At 38.3% G+C, this 20,477-nt stretch overlaps 1 protein-coding gene across 6 annotated transcripts in view; it reads right to left on the bottom strand.

The window, feature by feature from the left end:
* DMD (dystrophin) overlaps positions 1 to 20,477 on the bottom strand; it is a 2,144,556-nt gene that overhangs the window by 209,411 nt on the left and 1,914,668 nt on the right. For all 6 annotated transcript variants that reach the window (XM_047764837.1, XM_047764839.1, XM_047764840.1 and 3 more), the window contains one exon: positions 20,263 to 20,341. In XM_047764837.1, coding sequence (XP_047620793.1) covers positions 20,263 to 20,341 — 79 coding nt within the window. The remainder of the gene's footprint in view (positions 1 to 20,262; positions 20,342 to 20,477) is intronic.

The raw sequence follows: 20,477 nt of genomic DNA on the forward strand, positions 1-20,477 counted from the left end.
CCCCCATTCCCCTCCTGCTCCCATCCCTGCCACAGACACACTCATTGGAACTACTTGCTTTAGAAACAACACACAATTGGATGATGGTTCTATGTGACTGGAGTCACAGCTCCTCAGGAGATGGTTAAAGGGTGGTTGGAAATTTTGCTTGGGGCTGCCGCATGATTCTGGTTTTGCATACATTCGAAAGTTGACCAAATATATGGTAACTCTCCCAAGTGTGTCCCAGAACTATCATTTCATTTCTTGCAGGAATGCCAATGCCCACAACAGCTGTTTCTTATCTCAGTGTGCCAGTGGAAGCTTGTCATCCTTCACAAAGCTAGCCTACGTGATAGACACACACATCTCTTATGCCTGATGTGTCCATTTTTGGTGGCCCATCAAAAGCAGATTTATTGGCAAATAATTTTTATATGACACTCTGCTGTCCTTTGGTATTTTCTCACACACATGTTTCTATAACCACTATGTGTAATTCCAATGCAGCTTTGTGATTCAGATTCTCAAGTGTAAAAATCATCCATTATCATATGGCAGCAGCACTGTGGGGTATTGTCTACTGAATTTAAATAGCAAGCTACACATGAGTTTATTTTTCGAAAACCAACCTCTAAATTTCCCCTTGCATTACAGACGCAGTTTGCTATTAAGAGCAAGAAAGGGTAGCAGTTCTACCTTCAAATGCTTTTCTTCCCTCAAGGCGACAGGATTCAATATTGTGGCCAAGGTGTTTTTGAAAATCACAAACACAAGCCCCAATGTTTAGGGGAAGTTCTTATTTCAACCATTTTCGAATGCATGATGAACAGAATGGGACAAGTGATGCACCCTGGTGTTAGGCCATATTTTAATTGACACAGGGGCCTAACCAGAAAATTTTTAAAAATGCTAATGTTATTTAAACCACACCAAAAAAGCACTTTCTGGAATTCGGACCCTCGTGCATTCATAATCTTTCCACTTTTCTTACATTTGGTGGATTTGGAGTTTAATAACATAGTTGGGTCAAAAGAAAGTGGGGGCAATTTATGAAAATAAATAAAATAAAGCATTCACTGATAAAATAGAAACCTCACCTATGGGGCTATGAAAAAGGCATTAGGGAGGATGGCCTAGCCACGGGCGCACGGCTCCTCAGAAGTATGCAAACTCCAGGAATGGTTTTATGGACACAGCATATCAAAATTGATTGCAGAGCAGTGTTTCTAGACTTTTCTTCCACTATGTGCCCCAAATATCTTTTTAGACATTTTTTTTTGCCCCTAATCACCCTATGGCGCAGATACATTGTAAAGACATCTGTTTATGTATTGTATATATCTGTGCTTTACATAAAAAGAATAAGATGTCTGCATCCCCCAGGAACCAATTTTTGCCTCTTTGAGGGCAATATCAGTCCCAGTGAGGATGCTTGATTTAGAGGGAGTGATGGGGAGGGGGCGAGAAAGGAAAACTTCCTCTGTGCCTGAAACACGACCTCAACTAGTACATTTGATACTCATAATGACCTGCGAGGTAGGTATTACTATTATTTTTATTTTGCAGATGATGATACAGTTAAGGTCACATAGAATGGCATGGCTAAGGTTGTAAGACAGTAAGCATTAGTTCCTAATTTTGGTTTATTACTCAAACTGAAGTCATATGATTCAGGAAATGGAGAATACAAAGATAGTGCATGTCTACCCTGTACCATGCACTATATGTTCCTAAAGTAATCCTTCCAAACACCCTATGCAGTCACGCTATTCCACTGTTAAACGTAAAGAAAGAAAGTTACCCTCAAAAATGGTCAGTAAACTAATCTATGAGTCATGCTGCTAGTAAGGAATGCACTTAAAATTGCCACCAGGTCTCCTCTTCTTTAATAACAGAATTTCTAACTGTTGGGTACAGCAATATTCCCAAGGGCCATTTATATCAATTGAGGATATTTGGGTGAGGCTTCTGGAAAAGTTTTTTAAAATCAAAACGCAGCTTTTGCCCTTTTCCCATCACCTTTCTTGTGCCTTAGAACATAGATGTGATGATGGCCAGAGTTACAGTAACCAGGTGAACAGAAGCCATCTTGGCTGCAATTGCCCAGAAGCAGACAGAGCCAAAGATGTGAGTGCAAGTAGTTTGAGCAGTGATTTAAGAAAGCACTGCCAGCAGAGCTGGAAGTGAGACAGGAAAGGGAGGAAAGCTTATAAAAGGTTGTATTACTGCTTTGGGCACCTGGGGCCCAGAGCAGCTGGAGCTTCAGTGTAGAACACACTTAAGAGTTATTCCTCACACTGCCCAGTGGCAAGAGAATGAGGTATTCATCTACTATTGCTTGAAGGCTATTCCTGGAGTATGGGGAATCTTTAACTTCCATCACTTCTGGCCTGCCCCTGGTGCTGATGAGCAGGCTCCAGTGGCCAAAGAAGGCCTTGAAGGCAGAGTCACAGGTATGTGTAGTGATTGGAAGCCTAAGTTTGGTGTGCCTGGCTATGGTGAAGGTCAGAGGGGAAAGGGCAGGACACTGACAACTTACGCTATAGGAGCTACGCACTAAGAATGGCTGAGAAAAAGATAGGAGAAATCTGTGTTCTGACTAAGGTGTCATTGCCATTCCAATTTATCTCTGGATTTCTATGTGAGAAATTTATAAACCCCTACACTGTGTAAGCCATTATTATTTGACCTTCCTGTTACAGTCAGCCAAACATAATTTTAACTGAACCACTCTCACCCACCCAAACCATCTATGGTTGCCCGTATCTCTTCTATCTTACATTTTAAATATTCCATTAATGGATGTACCATGATTTATTGAAGAAATACCCTCTTTCAGAATATTGAGGGTTATTTCCAGTTGTTCACTGGTATAAGTAAGGCTGCAACGAACATCTTTGTAAATAAATCTTTGCACACATTTTCATTAACTTTCTTAAGCAAAATTCCCAGAAGTATATTTACTTGATTAAAAGATATGAACATTTCAAAGGCATATTATACAAATTACATTCATGTCAACACTAGTCTTATTGATCCAGGTGGAAAGAGAAAATTCTCTTTCCATAGGTTAATAACATTTAGTTGGTATAATTCTTAAGGCACGTTATGGATGATACAGTGGCTTATTTGAGAAGATGCTTTTCACATCCCCTCTTCCCATGATAGATGGTAAACATTTTGAGTTCAGAAAGACACTCAGCACATTGGCTTTCTATCTCAAATCCCAGCTAGAATCTTGAGAGGTATCTGGATCAATAAGGGTGTCCAGAACACATATTCGGAAGAACTGGATTTGAGTCTGACTTCATCATCATTGTATGATCTTAAGCAAGTTTTGTTTTCTCTCTGGGCCTTATTTTTCTTATATGCAAAATAGGAATAATGATATCACTCTTACTGAAATGTTATCAGGATAAAATGAGAAAATGGATATGAAATTGCTTTGCAAAATGTTAATCACCGTACAAATAATGTCTGTAATCACATACCTATGGGATGTTGTCTGAATGATAGTAATCCCAGAATCAATCTTTCTGCCTTAGCTTGGCAGCAACTGTCTTTAACCTTTGGGTCCACATTTAACTACTATTAACACACCACATACAGTATAAAGTATGGGAGAGAAATGCCTCTGAACATTATCTGAACTGCCTAGACTTACGGTATTTCTTTTTACATCTCTCTCTGCCTAGACCAATGGCAACTTCCCAACAGACCCTTCATTTTTAGATAGACCATTTGTCTACTACCCACCACTGTGAATGACGAACAGATTTGTTCATATATGATACAATGGGAAGTAGAGGGACATAGGCTATTTTATAATCAGAGGAGTATGAGAATGAAGAGATAAGAAGATTGTTCTCATGGTATTATAGAGAGTGGATTAGAGGTAGGACAGTGGAGTTTGGAGAGGTAGTTCATGAGTGAATTGGGTGTTCACTGAAAGTGAGAAATTACAGGTGTCTCTATACTTTCAAGACTTAGTAGGCACCTGGGAATTTCATTGACAGAAAAAATAAACTAGAACTGAATTTCAGATAAATTGTGTGTTTAGGTTAAAACATTTTGAAGGTGGGTCTTTTAACTGAAATTCAAGTGAAAGAACAAGACAGCAAGTATTATATGGTAGCTGAAGCTACAAAAATGGCCAGACCCTTTGAGGAAAGAAGGTTGTTAAAAGAGAATTGTACCCTGGGGAATGTACCAAAATGGTGGTGGCAAAGGAAAATCTGCCAAAGAAAGACAATATAGAAACTAAAATCAAGTAGAATGAAACATAAGAAGCCAGCCAGATGGTGAAGTAGGAACCCCAGTGGATTCCAATGTACTAGGGATATGGAAGAGAAATGTGTATTGGTTACAAGATCAATGGTGACCTCAACAGGGCAGTTTTATAAAAGCGATGAAGGCTGAACCAGATCACAGAAGTTGAAGGCGGAGGTAGACAGAGGGTAAGTAGCAGGATTAGGTCCTAACCAAACGTTTGCGAGGTTGTTGTTTATGAAAGGAGGATAATGTAAATGCAGAGGGGAAACAGCTGAGTGTTAGTCATGCCTCTCTCCTGTCCTGTGAACTAGCCCATTTGATTAGTTTATTTAGGGAATTTGTTTAGGGTCTTCTTTACAACATTAAATTACATGAAATACTTCTACCTTTTTTTACTTCCTAAGGTTATAATCACGATCATAATACATTGTTTTAGTTTTCATGGAGTTAATGCCAAATGTGTATGTATGTATATATCATTTTCCCCCACTGCAATTGCTTTCTGTATGATTTCTCTTTTCTTTTGATATGATCCATATAGTTCCCATAGCTAGAGTAAGTTTTCTGTCATTTCAATGAAAGGCCAAGTTAAATTTAATACTTTTCAAAACATTAAATTAAAATAAGAATGGTATTTTATAGGTCTATATCATTTATCAAAAGTAAAGATTCAATGAAAACTTTAAGATCACTTACTAAACTTTCAAAGATGGGCAGATTTTCCATAAAGATTTCAACAGCAGAGACAGATGGGCTACATTCCAGAGGGGAAGGTCACAAGAGTGATGAATGAGACCTCTAATGTCTGCCATAGCTGTGAAAATCTTTATGGCTAACTAAAATTCCTCACGAATAACAACCTGTAAATATTATATGAGCTGTCAGACAGATAACACAGAGCTCGGAGACCATCGTGCATGGTGAATAGTATATTGCACCATAGGATTTGTCAGTAGATGGCCAAGTCATTTAGAATATTAGGCTTACATTGGATCTGGGAAGTCATTGAGGGTTCATTCTAAACTGCTTGGCAAGGTGACTGAGTTGTAAACAATATCTCTAATATCCAGTGCTGCTGGCTGCACATTCCCACAAAGTCTAATAACCAATATTTGGTAGTATGACTCAAGAGAAAAGCTTCTTTAAACCCACTTATACAAAACTGCAAGAACCACATTGTGATTATTAGGGTATTAAGAAAGAAATCAAGACTCATAAGGCCAGATATAGAAGGGGAGGTGCCTATATAAATTGAGCTGTGACTGACTCATGGAATTTCTGAATTTTGAACAGAATTGCTTGACTGTATTACCATAAAACTTTGCTCCAAGTAAAGATGGCTACAGTCTTTGGGCCATCTGGGTTAGCCAGGTTACTTAACAAGTCAGTGGAATATTGCCAGGTGCCTTTAGTGTCTCTCCAGATGTGCTTTTAAAAGACAGCAGGAAGTGAACACCATTTGTTGAATGCTCTCCATGTGAATGGTATTGTATTAGGCATCAGGGAAATTTCAAGGAAAGTAATATTTGAAACCTGAGCCGGTCAGGAGCAACTCAAATATTAAAAACCAAATGAATTAGATGGGATGCACATCCATTTAGAAAGCAAGATAAGAATGAGAAAGAGCTAAGGCTATGGCAGTAATTAAAGCAATAAGAGGGTGGGAGAGATTCAATTCTGGGTTAGATTCTTTACTTCATTATAAAAGAGTTAAACACCTATACCTTAGTCATAGCCATGTGGTTGGCAGAGTGTTCTTCCTAGTCCTGTGAGCTTGGGTTTGACCATGTGACTTGCTTCGACCATGAGGCTTTAGCATACATGACAGGACCAGAAGCTTGTCATCTTATCCTCTGGTGATTGGCCATGAGCACATGCACCAGATGGCCTCTGATCCTTCAGCCTGGCCTCAGAACCCAGCACAAATCTTAACTGATCTGGCAGCCAACTTGCAGATCAAACCTAGCCAACCTGCAGCCTGGAGCAGAGCTGCCCATCCAAACTTTAGATCACCTGAACTGTAGTTGACCTATATGATAAGTATGAAAAGGTAAGCTTTCTACTCTCATATAGGAGGAGAGAGAGAAGGATGGATACAGGAGGGGAGAAAGTGTGGGGGCAGGGGAGGGGGAGAGAGAGAAGAAAGAACATCAAAGAGATTATAGAAAAGTATTTGAAAGCAAGTCTCCCCGCTTTGTAATTGGCTACTTTCTCTATTGTCATCTAAAAGATGAATGCAGATTATCCCCTTGTGTCTTTTCAGTTGAGACTTGTGGGTTGCCATTCACTAGCCCCCAGAACATCTTCTCTGAAGCTGATAATCCATAATGGTTACAAGTATGCATTTGAACTTGAACATGTTATTAAACTTCTCCAGTCTCAATTTTCTCTTCTGTGAAATGGAAACAAAAATAATCCTTATTTTACAGGATTGTTATGAGGATGAAACAGGTTAATCCACATGAGAGGTTTCCTCAGTGCTAAGGGCAAAATGTGCTCAATATTTTTTTGTATTCCTATTCCTATCCCTGTTATTATCATCATCATGATTAACATACAGGATCTTTCTTCCATTAACTAACTTACTGTCAGTGTGAGGAACCACAGGATAACCAGGTAAATGAGAGCAAGAGACCCTACGGTTCTAGAGTTAAACTCACTGTTAACCACCAAAGCATGGGCTTAGGAAACAACTCTACTATATTATCCCTCTTCCTTCTTTTCCAGCCATTTTCTGACCCTTCAAAAATTTTATGCAGTTGCCAAGGGGGAGGGGGAGGAAGTGGGATGGATTGGTAAGGTTGGGGTTAATAGATACAAAAATTGCCTTTGGAATGGATGAGCAATGAGATCCTGCTGTGTAGCACTGGGAACTATGTCTAGTCACTTACAATGGAGCATGATAATGTGAGAAAAAAGAATGTATACATGTATGTGTAACTGGGTCACCATGCTGTACAGTAGAAAAAAAAAATGTATTGGGGAAATAACAATTGATTACAATTAAAAAAAATTCAAAAATTTTATGCAGTTCCCAGAGTTGTACAACTTGAAAGGAGACAGATTTTCCCTTTGGCATCCTGATGCTGGTGTCAACTACAAAAATCAACTGTGTATTATCATTCTATATTAGTATTACTTAGGAGCTCCAAACAAAGAACTAAATATTTTTAGGAAGAAATAAAACAAGAGTTTCATTTTAATTTCCATGTTTAGTTCTGATTTTTAAATTAAATTTCATATTCCCAAACTTAATCACCTTCTTTTTTTTTTCTGTTTAGATAGGTACGGGTAGTTCATGTTAAAGGAATTATCCGACCTGTCCTATCTAATACCTAAGCCTTGTTGTCTTTTATTTTGACCTGAGATTGCAATGGTCCTAGTGAGCTTCTGTGTTGGGCTCCAGGAGTAACTGGGGATTTGGTTTCAAAACTTTCCCTCTTCTCCCAATACCAGATGGCCTGGCCCAAGTCTTTTGCATTAGTCTCTTGTCCTTGACAGCTGGCCGAAGTCAAGTTCTACAACATAAACTCTCACTTTTTACCTTTTGAGACTAAATCCCACTGTCCTTAACTGACATCATAAATGAGATCAGTCCATTACATTCCTTTTCTAATTTTCTCCTAGACATTTCCTGCTCAGATTTTCTCTTTCAAGTCAAACTGCCCCCATGTTGACTAATCCTTCAATTATTCTCTCTCTTGTCTGCTTACTTCTAGCTCATTAAAACATTAGCACTCTCTAAAACCTATATTTATATTCACTATACATACATAAGAAATCCCTTTTCTAGACAAAAGGGCTATAAGGAGGCTACATGTAAAACTGGAAAGGGGGATAGTCATCATATGAGAATGGCTAGGTAGAAGGGAGAACCTGATTCTCATCACTGAACATGCCTTGTGACTCTTGCCAAGTGAAATCAAGGGCTGAGTAATCAGAAGCATTCCCTGCTAGATTCCTATCAGATGAAATATTGTCTCCCTGGGAGTTGCATGCAGCCTCAGGGATAATGTGCATTAATACTAGTCTATACAGAACATCTCATTTCCCTCACTGTGGAATTAATTCCTCCTTTCACTCTATTCCTATAACACCCACTATTTACCACAATTATAGAAGTCATGATTTTTTTCATAGGTACATTTCTTTATGTAGGTCTAATGCAAATACTTTCCCATTTGAGTGTTCCAAGGCCAGGATTCTGTCTTTCTCATCTTCCTACTACAAGTGCTTAGTGTTTTATAACAGATATATAAATGAATGGATGCTCTAGGCATAGGAAGTCAGATCACGTCGTTTTTCAGCTCAGAACCTGCCTAAGTCTTCCCTTTTTACTAAGAACAGATTCCACAGGCTTCTAACTAGTAGACAAGATGCTACCTGGGCTGGCTTTTGGGTGCTCAAGGACTTATTCATTATTTGCTTCCTTGGCATCAGTCATACCAGACTCTTTATTGCTCCTCAATCCCCTTAAGTATCCTCCCATCTCAAGCCCTTTGCATGTATTGTTTCTTCTACCTGTAACCCTTTGCCCGCATGTCTGCCTGGCTTGTTTCCTCACTTCTCTATTTAAATGTCAACACCCTGACCAACCCCCATTTAAAGAGTCCCTTTACCCTATCACCTCTAGCCCCTTTACCCTGTTTTATTCTTCTTTATCAAACTTATGACCAGACTTTCTTCCCCTATTAAAATTCAAGCTCCATGAGACAGACATCTTCTTCTATTTACTACTGTTTCCCCAATACCTAGGAGAGAGTTTGAGCTATATGGGTCACTAAATTGATGTTCATTGAGTGACAGAATGAATCAGTTCTTGGCTGGCTGAAAATAAAGCGAAGCTCACAACTTTTTCAGGACATTAGGCTAGTCAGTAGACTAAGTTCTTTCCTATTGTATTAGAGTAGGAATACTCTTTAGAGCACAGAGTTATTCATTCAATCAGGGCATATCCTGTTATCTATCCACAAGGTGTTTAAAAAATGAAATTAAAAAAACCCTAGCAATGCATGACCTTTACCTTATGGTGCTCACACCTCAACTCATTTCCTTTTACGATCTGTTTTATTGAGTATCCTTCATTCTAACTCTTGCCTGTCATTGGTATGTATATGGCTGAGCTTTAGGTATAAGGCAAGGGGCTGACATAATTTTATGCTGTCCCCTAAGTCCTTACCCATTAATGGAGATCATGAGGTCAGATACCTTAAATAATGATCACTATATATACACTGGATGAAATCATCAACCTCATTATGAGTAAACCAACTCATCCAGGCTAGAATGAGCCTATTACAATGCCTTTTACTCAGATGTTTCTAAATGTCTGTCAGTTGCAGTACTCCCTCACAGACTGGGTTCCCCAGGAAGTCAACTCTAAGACAAGGTTTCGAGAGTAGGAAATTTAGTAAGCTGTGCCTTTGTGATCAATTCCCATGGAAGGGAGAAGAAGAAACCAGGAATAGCAACAGGGAGAAGTCAAGCTAGGATCCAGGCTCACTGACAGTCTCACTGAACCCCTTAGGGGCTTTAGAGCTAGAATATTAGAGTTCTCTTGATTTGGGCCAAAATGGCCACATCTTCATACTCCTGTATTAATTAGGAGTTTCTTGTGGAAGGGCTATGATCTTGGACAAGGGAACTGAGGCAATTCCCAAAGGGAAAGAGAGCTGAAGGTTGTATATCTTCATTGAAGGGCACCTAGGAGGGAAGAAAAGTAGTCTTGAATGGTTCCTCAGACAGAGGTCATTCTGCTTAGTGCTCCATGTGACTCTACCACTATGGCCACAAATCATCCAGGGGTTGGTATACAGGAGTGGTCCTCAACCAGGGGGCAATTCTGCCCTCCAGGAGATACCTGAAAACATCTGGAGACATTTTGCCACAACTGAGTGGGGGAGGGAGCACTAATGGCATGTAGCAGGTAGAGGCCAGGGATGTTGCTAAATATCCTATAATGTACAGAATAGTCCCCAAACCAAAGAATTGTCTGGATTTGAAGTTTTCACTGTAGCACAGGGGGTTAAGAATATGACTGCAGTGTCTCGCGTCGCTATGGAGGCATAGGTTTAATCCCGGCCCAGTGCAGTGGGTTAAGGATCTGGCATTGCTGCAAGCTGCAGTGTAGGTCACAAATGTGGCTCAGATCCCACATTGCTGTGGCTGTGGCATAGGCTGGAAGCTCCAACTCTGATTCGACACCTAGCACTGGAACTTCAGTACGCTGCAGGTGCGGCCATTAAAAAAAATAATTATCTGGCTTAAAATGTCCATAGTGCCCAGGTCAAGAAAGCCTGGTTACAGTCTGGCCTATGGCCAATGAGGTGGCCTTCATCTTAAGTAGATGGTGAATAACTGAACCAATCAGATGCTCTGTCTTATACAGTTTTATTGTAACATGTAGAGGGAAGTTTAGATGGTAAGCTAGAAAAAGTCAGAGAGCTAAAAGAAGACAGAAGTGACAAGAGAGTAGAAACTCCAAGGAGAAAGTACAGGGAGAGAGGCTATGTAATGAGACAGTCTGAAGTTACAGCAGCAAAGGCAAACACAGAACCAAACACTTGATTAATGGTGAATGATGTTCCCTGTCCTTCCTTATGTTTCCACGTCTCCTTAAAATGCCCCTCATCACCTAGGCCCATCCCTTTTCCTTATGGCCTTAAGGAGACACAGCACATTCCAAAGCACATCTGGGGTGGACTGAAATCAGGATGACTGTTACTGCTGATATCTGAAAGTATATTTAAAAATTCAAAAGAGTGGTTTTTAAACCAGGAATAGTTTATGTAAATCTACAAAAAAAATACCTTTTGTCCTCACCTCAAAGTTCTCACCAAAAAGTATTTTCTAATCCTAAACTGGTTGTGTTCTGAAAGAGGAAAACATCCAAATGGAAAAACAAAAGTAATGATTTTTGCCCACAGGGATGTGATTCCACCATTTCTGTTGTGCAAAGCTTTGTATTTTGGGACAGATGACAAAATGCTACCCTAGGCCAAATGCACAAATGCCTTCATTTTCTGGGGAGTGTAAAAATATACCTTTCAGAGCTAGCATTCCACTAAAATAGTGCCCATGTGTCATGGAATTGATTCATAGCTGTGAGGCTGGTCTTCCTGCCCTAGGTCCTCATGAGACCCCAAGGAATCTGTCATGATGGGGAAGATGAAATAAGAAAGAGGTACTTGACTCATCTCTGCCAGGCCACTAGCCTAATACAGGTACAAGATGAAGGAGAGGTGATTAGTGATCAAGCTAAATGTGACTATTTAGCTCCAAAGCCAGATTATGCATGGGATATCCTAGTAGATTCATAAAGTCTAGAAGACATTAATGTCAATGGTGTCCCACTCAGATCACCTTTCCCCCCAACCCAGGCTGGTGTGCCCATTCCCATCAGCTCTGAGCATTAGCTGCTAGAGGCCCATTGCCCCATCTCCAGAAAACCTCCCTCAGTGGAATAGAAACTGCCTTTCTCTCCACTACTCCCCAGAAATCCACAGCCATGGGGGGGGGGGCAAAAGTCCAGATTCCTTGCCTCAAAATGGGGCTAACTCTGGAACAATCTGTGCTCCAGAGTTCCTGGTGGGATCAAGCTGTAGTGAGCCTCTACCTTGTTGCTTAGCCTGACTCCCTGACCTGCCTTTCCCCACCTTATCCTGCTTCCCTCCCTCCCCTTTCCATGAGAGTTGCCCTCTCGACAATTTACATGCACAAGAATCCTCATGTAGGGCTCTATTTTTGTGGAACTCTCTCTAAGGCTAGGGTGATCAACCATCCCTGTATACCCAGGATTGAGGAGTTTTCTGGGACAGGGGAATCTAAGTACTAAAACCAAGAACATCCCAGACAAACCAGGACAAATGTAAGGCAGAGAAATACTTGGGTCCTGAGCTTTGCCTCCTAGGACTTGGATGGTCTGAATAACATAAATAAATTTGGTGGTGTTCTGATCAAACAGCTATGTCAAACAATAGTCTTCATCTGCAGTATCTGTCAATTTTGGGGGAGTAAATATTCCCACTATAGCTAATTTCAAGCTATCAAAGGTCCGTTTCAAACCAGGTCACGATTCCTGTATATATAGCTATTGGCTCTCTCGGGAGCTAGCATAAACAACTTTCAGCACACAAATTCTTATAGCAGAAACTCAGAACTTTTCTAAGCTTCATTCTTGTTCAAATAAATGGCTATGTAGGGCCAATGATGCAAAATTTTGTTACTATGGATACTTTAAATCAAATAAATCTAAGGTCTAAATTGGAGAATATAAATGTGAACTCAAGGCAAAAGAGCCATAGAAATAGGTTATGAGAAGACAGTGTAATTATTATCACTGTGACTGCTTCGCTTTTTTTGCATCAAAAGGCTATCTTTGAACTTATGGAGGCATTACCAGCATCCCTGATAGGTTAGATAGCATTTGTTCCAAATTTTCAACATTCCCAATGGCACATGACACTTGAAGAAACTGGCTCAAATGATTTTGCCTTCAGATTTTACATGATGGCTTTGGGCTGAAAATCATCTCACACTGTACCTGCAAGCTTCCTCCTGATTTTTATCATGATGGTTTCTTCTTTCTGGCTGTGCCCAAGGCATGTGGAAATTCCCAGGCCAGGGGTGGAACCCCTGCCATAGCAGTGACCTAAGCCCCTGCAGTGACAACATGGGATCCTTAACCCACTGCACCACAAGAGAACTCCTATGATGGCCTCTTCAGGCTGATCTGAACTTTAAATTATTGGCCTGCTCATATTTCAAATTGATCCATGCCCTGAGGACAGTGGTAGCACAGATTGCAGCACTGTAAGTGAAATTTCAGCAATTACTAAATGTGCTTAAAGTCCCCCCCCTTTTCTTGTATTAAGTGTGTGAGTAAGGGGACGGGGCGGTGAAGGTTTGCCAACTCTCAAGATAGAGACAAACTTTTTAGCCTTATGTAGCAAGGAGAAACTATAAACACTTGGGTTCCTTTAATAAGAGAAAAGAGTTAACCAGGGATTTGATTCAGGCAGTTAAAATTATAAAGCCTATAAGAAATAAGTGATCAGTTCTTTCTTTTTACAGCATCTTATAATCTGAGAACAAGAAGATTGCTCAATGAAATCCACAGCTTTTAAATTCAGAATAAATAGTAAAAAGGAAATTCATCTTATGGAGTTCCACATGCATCAGTAGAGTTTAATACCACAAGAGGTCAGTAGGTTAAGGGGTAGAGAATAAAATTTTTGCCTTAACTGTTTTTTTCCATTGTAAAAGAAATGTATGTTTATTAGTAAAAAAAAATCTGCACAAGTAAAACACAATAGTTGTTTGCATTTTGATGTATTTGATTTTCAGTCTTTTCTTTCTGTGTATCTTTCTGCTGTTTATATTTTATTTTCTAATACAGTTGTGATCATGCTGTCATTTTGAAGACAGTTTTTTTCCCCTTTAATATATGACACCGCACAGGAGACATTTAGAAAAAGGACTATGCAAAGTTATGAATGCTATTAGTCCTTGCTGAGAGGCAATATAAAAGGTCATGTTATTTATTGAGTGTCTACTATGTGGTAGTCACTATGCTAAATCTCATGCCACCGTGTATTAACAATGGGAGGAGGAGATTTACTTCTTGTTCTTTCAGATATAAGACATAATTCATTCTGTGTATGATTTTATTGAACATTTACCAAGTACAGACACTATGTATGGAGGAAATAACTGTCAACAAGACTAAAACCATCCTGTCCTTAGAGATTAGAGTATACTCATTGATTATTCATCTATTCATTAGTTAGACAAGTAACTGTTTAGCTCTTATAATATGCAAAACACTGTACATTCAGATTAGTTCCATGAAAAACATCTTTGGAAAAGAGAGGAGCTACTTCACTAAGATTTAAATGCTACTTTAAATTGCTACTTTTAGGTCTAGCTTGACTCTACTATGCAGATACTAAGTTATAATATCAAGTTGATGGTGATAATACTAATGCTAATGACAAACACTTGTATAGCACTTATGTTTTAGGCACTATTCTAAGGGGTTTACACATGTTAACTATTTGATCTTAATTATAACACTATGAGATAGTATTACCATATTTCACTGAATTCAAATCCCCATTGGACAGGAGTTCCTTTGTAGTGTAGTGGGTTAAGGATCTAGTGTCTCTTCAGTACCTTAGGTCACGGCTATAGCACAAGTTTGATCCCTGGCCAAAGAATTTCCACATGCTATGGCACAGCCAAAAAAACAAAAACAAAATCCCATTGGACATAAACTTATATTCTGATTTCAGCGTTATTAAAAGATGGGGGTGGTTTGGGGGGAAGCATGTCAAATTTGATGAAATATATTATTATTATCCCCATTTTACAGAAAATGGATAAAGAGATTAAGTATCTGAGCCAGTATTTGATTGAACTCGATTAACCTAGTTCCAGAGTCTGTACCTTTAACCAGTACCAATATCAGAGACATTGAGAGAAAAATTCAGGCTTTATAAATCAACTTATGGCCAAGACCAAGTAAAATAGAAGAGAGAAAAATCGGTGACAATATTAGAGGACTAGATCATCATTGAACTGGTTATTAGTTCGTAATGGATAAGGCAATGTGAGGTGTGGCATGGAAGTTCAGAAACTGGGTTCCAGTCCCAGATCTATTATAACCATGTCTGTGACCTTGATTGGGCCATTCGGTCTCTCTGCCCCTATTTTGTCATCTATAAAATAAGTGTGGGTTAGAGTAGTTCAGTACCTCCTTAAACTTTCCTGTGTACAATCTACAGAGGAGTATATTTTACACTGTGATGCAGTACACACACACACACACACACACACACACACACACACACACAGCCCTAACTGAAACCAAAGTGTCAAAATAATATTAAACCTTGCTTGTGCAGTATACTCTGATATTTTCTAATCTGTTCCATTTCATCCCATTAAAAATTGCTGGTTGCAAGTCATTAAGCCGATTTCAGGACTCACTAATAAGGGCTTTGAAAACAACTCATATAGATACTCCATAGCTTCTCTGCAATTAAGAAATTCCACAACATTAGGGGACCCCTGGAGTGGAAGTGGGAGGGGGCCTAGAAATCTCAGGAAAGAGAGAGTTGACCCTTTTGCCTGATAAATACTTGTTTTCTTTTTAATTGGATCATGTTTTTACTACCTTCAGCAGAAAGTTCTCATTATCAAACTATTTGGCAAATATCACTTTAGGGCAAATATACCCATACTATGTTCTATGGCATGTTTAGTGAGAAACTAATTGGTGTGCCTGAAAAAGGCATCGTTACATAAGTAGGACACAAGAGTCACTGATTTTATCCTCCTCTTAGAGTTTCAATGTATATTAAAAGCTACAAGAATTCCAAGAGGAAAGCTTGCTTATCTTTATAACCTTGTATTTTTCCAATCTTATTGACCTTAAAACTATTTTCTTAAGGGAGAGTTATTAACATCATATAGAACATTAATGTTCTGAAGAACATGGCTTGGAAAAAGGCCCTTTAAGGAGTTATAGAACTTGTAATATATTAAGACAAATATAAGTTCTTTCCATTGTTATAGAAAGATTTCTACCTTTACCCAAATCTATAGCTATCCTTCTTGTTGAGAAAAGTAAAATTTAGAACAGAGGCCCAGAGAATTGAGAAAATGGCCAGAAAAAAAAAAAGCTCTTGAATTTGTTTTTTTAAAAAAATCCTGGGAGTTCCCGTTGTGGCTCAGTGGTTAACGAATCCGAATAGGAACCATGAGGTTGCAGGTTCAATCCCTGGCCTTGCTCAGTGGGTTAAGGATCCGGCATTGCCATGAGCGGTGGTGTAGGTCACAGACACAGCTCGGATCTGGCATTGCTGTGGCTGTGGCATAGGCCAGCAGCGAGAGCTCCGATTAGATACCTAGCTTGGGAACCTCCATATGCCGAGGGTGCAGCCCTACAAAGACAAAAAGACAAAAAAAAAAAAAGTTCTTAAATTCTTGAAAATAACAAAAGATGGACAATTTTCAGACTGTTGAGCTAGTGAACACTATTACATTTTTTTCTTTTTACTGTCGCACCTGTGGCATATGGAGGTTCCTGGGCTAAGTGTTGAATCAGAGATACAGCTGCTGGCCTATGCCACAGCCACAGCAACGCAGGATCCGAGCCCCATCTGCTATCTATGCTGCAGTTTGCAGGAATGCTGGATCCTTAACCCACTGAGTGAGGCCAGGGATTGAATCCACATTCTCACGGAGACTACGTTGGGTTCTTAACGCACTGAGTCACAATGGGAACTCCTTACAGTACATTTTTGATTATTGACCTATGAATATAGTTTAAAAATACATAAAAATTTAAAGATAAGTATATTTTAAAATTACGCTACTAGAATTTCTCCTCTTTCTTGGTCTAAATTGTGTAAGTCAATCAGAAGTTGTAGACTATTAAAGCTAGAATTAAAGGCAAGCTAGTGTCTATCAATGGGTAAAGGTCATAATTTACAATGTTTTTATCTTCTCATTTTCTCTCAAATCTAAGATAAAAGAAACAACTTCTTTAACAAGTAGAGATTGGGCCACCAAGAAGAAATAGTGAATACTTTCTTTAGTAAAAGGCTGCCTCTCTCTAGTATTAAAAAGACAGATGGTAATGTAATTGTCAAAGGGGAGTGTGTGTGTGTGTGTGTGTGTGTGTGAGAGAGAGAGACAGAGAGAGACAGAGAGAGACAGAGACAATAAGCATGAGCATGTTTGGAGGGTGCAGCTAGTGGTTCATCCTTATTTTTCTTTTCTTTGTAATTTCTAAGCCTCAGAAATCACTCTATTATTATGCCTAGTAATCTGGAAGCAAATTACTAAACATCTATCAATTCGAACTCATTTAATATGAACTTAGTGGTATTTTTTCTAACATATTTTTATTTGTTTGGGGGAAAAGCTCTTTTTCTCTTATAGAATACAAAAATAACACCAAATAAGTGACTTCAGAGAGGCCCTGCCTCAAATACAGCTTTGATGGCACATCCAGTTTCTGGTGCAACTTTCTAGAGATCAATTTGGCAACATGTATCAAAAGCCTTACAGATGTAAACATCTTTTAATATAACAGTTCCATTTGTAGGCATTTACATATAGAAATAGTCTGAGATGTTTATAAATGTGTACAAGAATATTAGATATGATAGATATATAATGTTAGATAAAATAGTGAAAATTTTGAAATAACCTTAATATTGAGTGATTTAGAATTGTTTTGGTAAAGTAGGTACAGCTAGAGGAGGGAATATAACCTGCCATTAAAAAAATTACTCTGCGGAGGAATATTTAAACACACAAAAATATTTTTATTATAGTTCTAAGGGGAAAAAAGCAGGTCATAAAACTATAATAAGTTTTTGTCCCTGTTTGGTTTCAAAAAAAGAGAGAATCTGAATTCACACACATACACAAATATATACACACACCCCTGAGAGAAATACAGAATGTGTATAAACCACATTTTTTTATAGTAGTTATCTCTGAGTGGTGGGATTATGGATAATTTTTCTTTTCCTGTTTGTACTTTTTGCTTTCCAAAATAAAATTTCCTTGAGGGCCATATATTACCTCTGTAATTTAAAAAAAGGACAACACAAAGAAAGAATCTTTATTTAGTCTTTAGTCTCACTGTCCCAGTTCTCAAACATCCCTTTAACCAAATTGGTATTTTTTTGATATCCGTAAGCAAAGCTGCTAAGCATATACTGAAATTCCATGTGAGTACTCAAGAAACTGGTGAATTTGGGGGCGGGGTCCATTCAAGCAGAAAAATTTGTGTATTTATGAGTGTCTGTGTCTACAGGCCTGACCTTTCTGGAAGTGGGCAACAGTGTAATGTGGTGTGAAAGGTGTGGGCATGCTCCTTCTGGCCCTTCAAAGTTCTTTCCTCACAGCTCAGAGATTATGGCTGACGTTCTATCACAGGAGAGCCATTCCTCAGGCTTATGGCTTTTCACCCTATTAAAATGCAAATAACCCAGAAGAAGTACACATTAAACTTTACCTGTCACCTGGGTTAAATGAGTGTAACATATCATTTTCTGGGACTAGGTTTTAATGGGGAAGATATAGGAATTTGGGTGGGAAGGCAGAGAGAATAAAGAATGAAGGAATATACATGGTGTCTGAGGAGTAATTAATATTCAGAATATAATATTTTTATTTATAGTTTATGAGTCACGAGAATGTTATCACATTTAATCTCAATTGAATTGATTAAAATGGCTGCCACCAAGGCAATTTAAGCAGAACAGAAATTGAGAAAAATACAGAAGAAAAAATCTGCATGATTTATAATTGTTCTAGAATCATTACCTAAAGCCACAATCCCACTCAATTATGCATACTGTTTTAACTTCCCCTTTTTCTTGGCACCTTCTAAGCATATATGATACCAAATAATGATCCCATGTGGATAAGGTTAGAGCCAGTCAAGAAAATAAGACAACTTCCTTTTTTTTTTTTTTTTTTGGCTTTTAGGGCCATACCTACAACATATGGAGGTTCCCAGGCTAGGGGTCAAAATGAAGCTACAGCTGTTGGCCTACACGGCAGCTCACGGAAACGCCAGATCCTTACCCACTAAGCAAGGCCAGGGATTGAACCTGTGTCCTTATGGATACTAGTCAGATTCTTTTCCGCTGAGCCATGATGGGAACTCTGACAATTTCTTACTTAATACATTATCAATGTGTAACAAAAAGATAGGACCACTACATTCTAGGAATTTCTGTTCTAAAAGACAATGGCCAAAAGGAGACACACATGAAAGCATCAAGTCAAATATTTAAAATGTTCATTAGCATGGATCTTTTTAGTAACCTATGGAAAGTGGAAAAGAACAGAAAGAACTAGAAAAGAGGAAGGCAGAAGGATCAAGGGAGATCATAGAGAATTGCTTCTTCTCTACGAAATATATCACTTAAAAGACAGTCCACTGTGGTGGTTAAAAACAGAACTCTTGAGTTTGAACCCTGACTCTGTCTTCTGCTTGTTGTATGATAGTATGCCTCAATTTCCTCATCTTAAAAATGATTATAATAATGGTATCTACCTTACACATTGTTATAAGGATTAAGTTGGGTCATGTTTGTCACATTGCCAGGTACAAAGTAATTGCCTTAAAATGATGAGTAAACTTTCACACATATACATGCATAACCAGAAGGAAACAAACCAAAATGTTAACAGATATTAATCCCATGTGGTAGAAGTATGACTATTTAAATATCAAAATATATATGTATACTTTTATAGTCAAAGAAAGAGTGGCATAAATTAACATTAATCAGGGAAAAAGAGAAACTGGACAATTTAATGTGCATTGTTACATTAATAGGATAGTCCAATATTACACCCTCAGTTAACCAAGGCTATTCCTCTTAGTATAAATTATAAAATATATATTTAATTATGAAAGATGTATTTATATTTCTTATATTTATACTTTATAAGTAATAAAAATAATTATTAAAATATAATTAATAAAATAGTAAAACTGAAAAATAAAAAGAATGAATAGAGTTCAAATATAAAAGAGGGATAAGAATAGTTAGGGAAAGAAAACACAATGGGCTGAAGTTCCAAAATGCAGGCAGGAAGCAGTTAATGAATTATATAGTGATAAAGAATTATAGATTCACAGTAATACATATTGAATTACCATATAATAATTACATGATATTATAATTATTAGCTTTATGAAGTGAACCGCTATAACCAGAACTAAAGATCCAAAAATATTTCTAAAGTTAGCACTCGAGAATACATTCAGTAATTACGAATTAGCTAAAGACTGGACAAAATGATCTATTTGGTCCTCCTCTTCTTAACCGTCTGAGTTCTCCCACTAAGTTATATTTCAGGATGATTTATGCCTCTAGCACATTTTGTGGAGACAACTGTAATTCAACTTTTAATTATTAGTCACCAAGATGCAATGAAGAGGTTAAGCAACGAAAGTTGACAATGACTTACTGGAAAGGAAGTGCTGGGATGCTGGGCCAAAATCCCTGTGGGCCTCATGCAGCTGCCTGATGCGGTCCTCAACAGCCACCTGAGAGGAAGAGGAGAGAAATGATGTTCTCTTATTATATATAATGATGAGCAATTAAAACAATGTACCCTTTTTGGTAGGATGTTTGGGGATTCTAAGGCTGGAACACTTAAGCAACAATTTATAACACTGTTTT

The sequence above is a fragment of the Phacochoerus africanus genome, chromosome X (genome assembly GCF_016906955.1).
Source record: "Phacochoerus africanus isolate WHEZ1 chromosome X, ROS_Pafr_v1, whole genome shotgun sequence".
Classification (NCBI taxonomy): domain Eukaryota; kingdom Metazoa; phylum Chordata; class Mammalia; order Artiodactyla; family Suidae; genus Phacochoerus; species Phacochoerus africanus.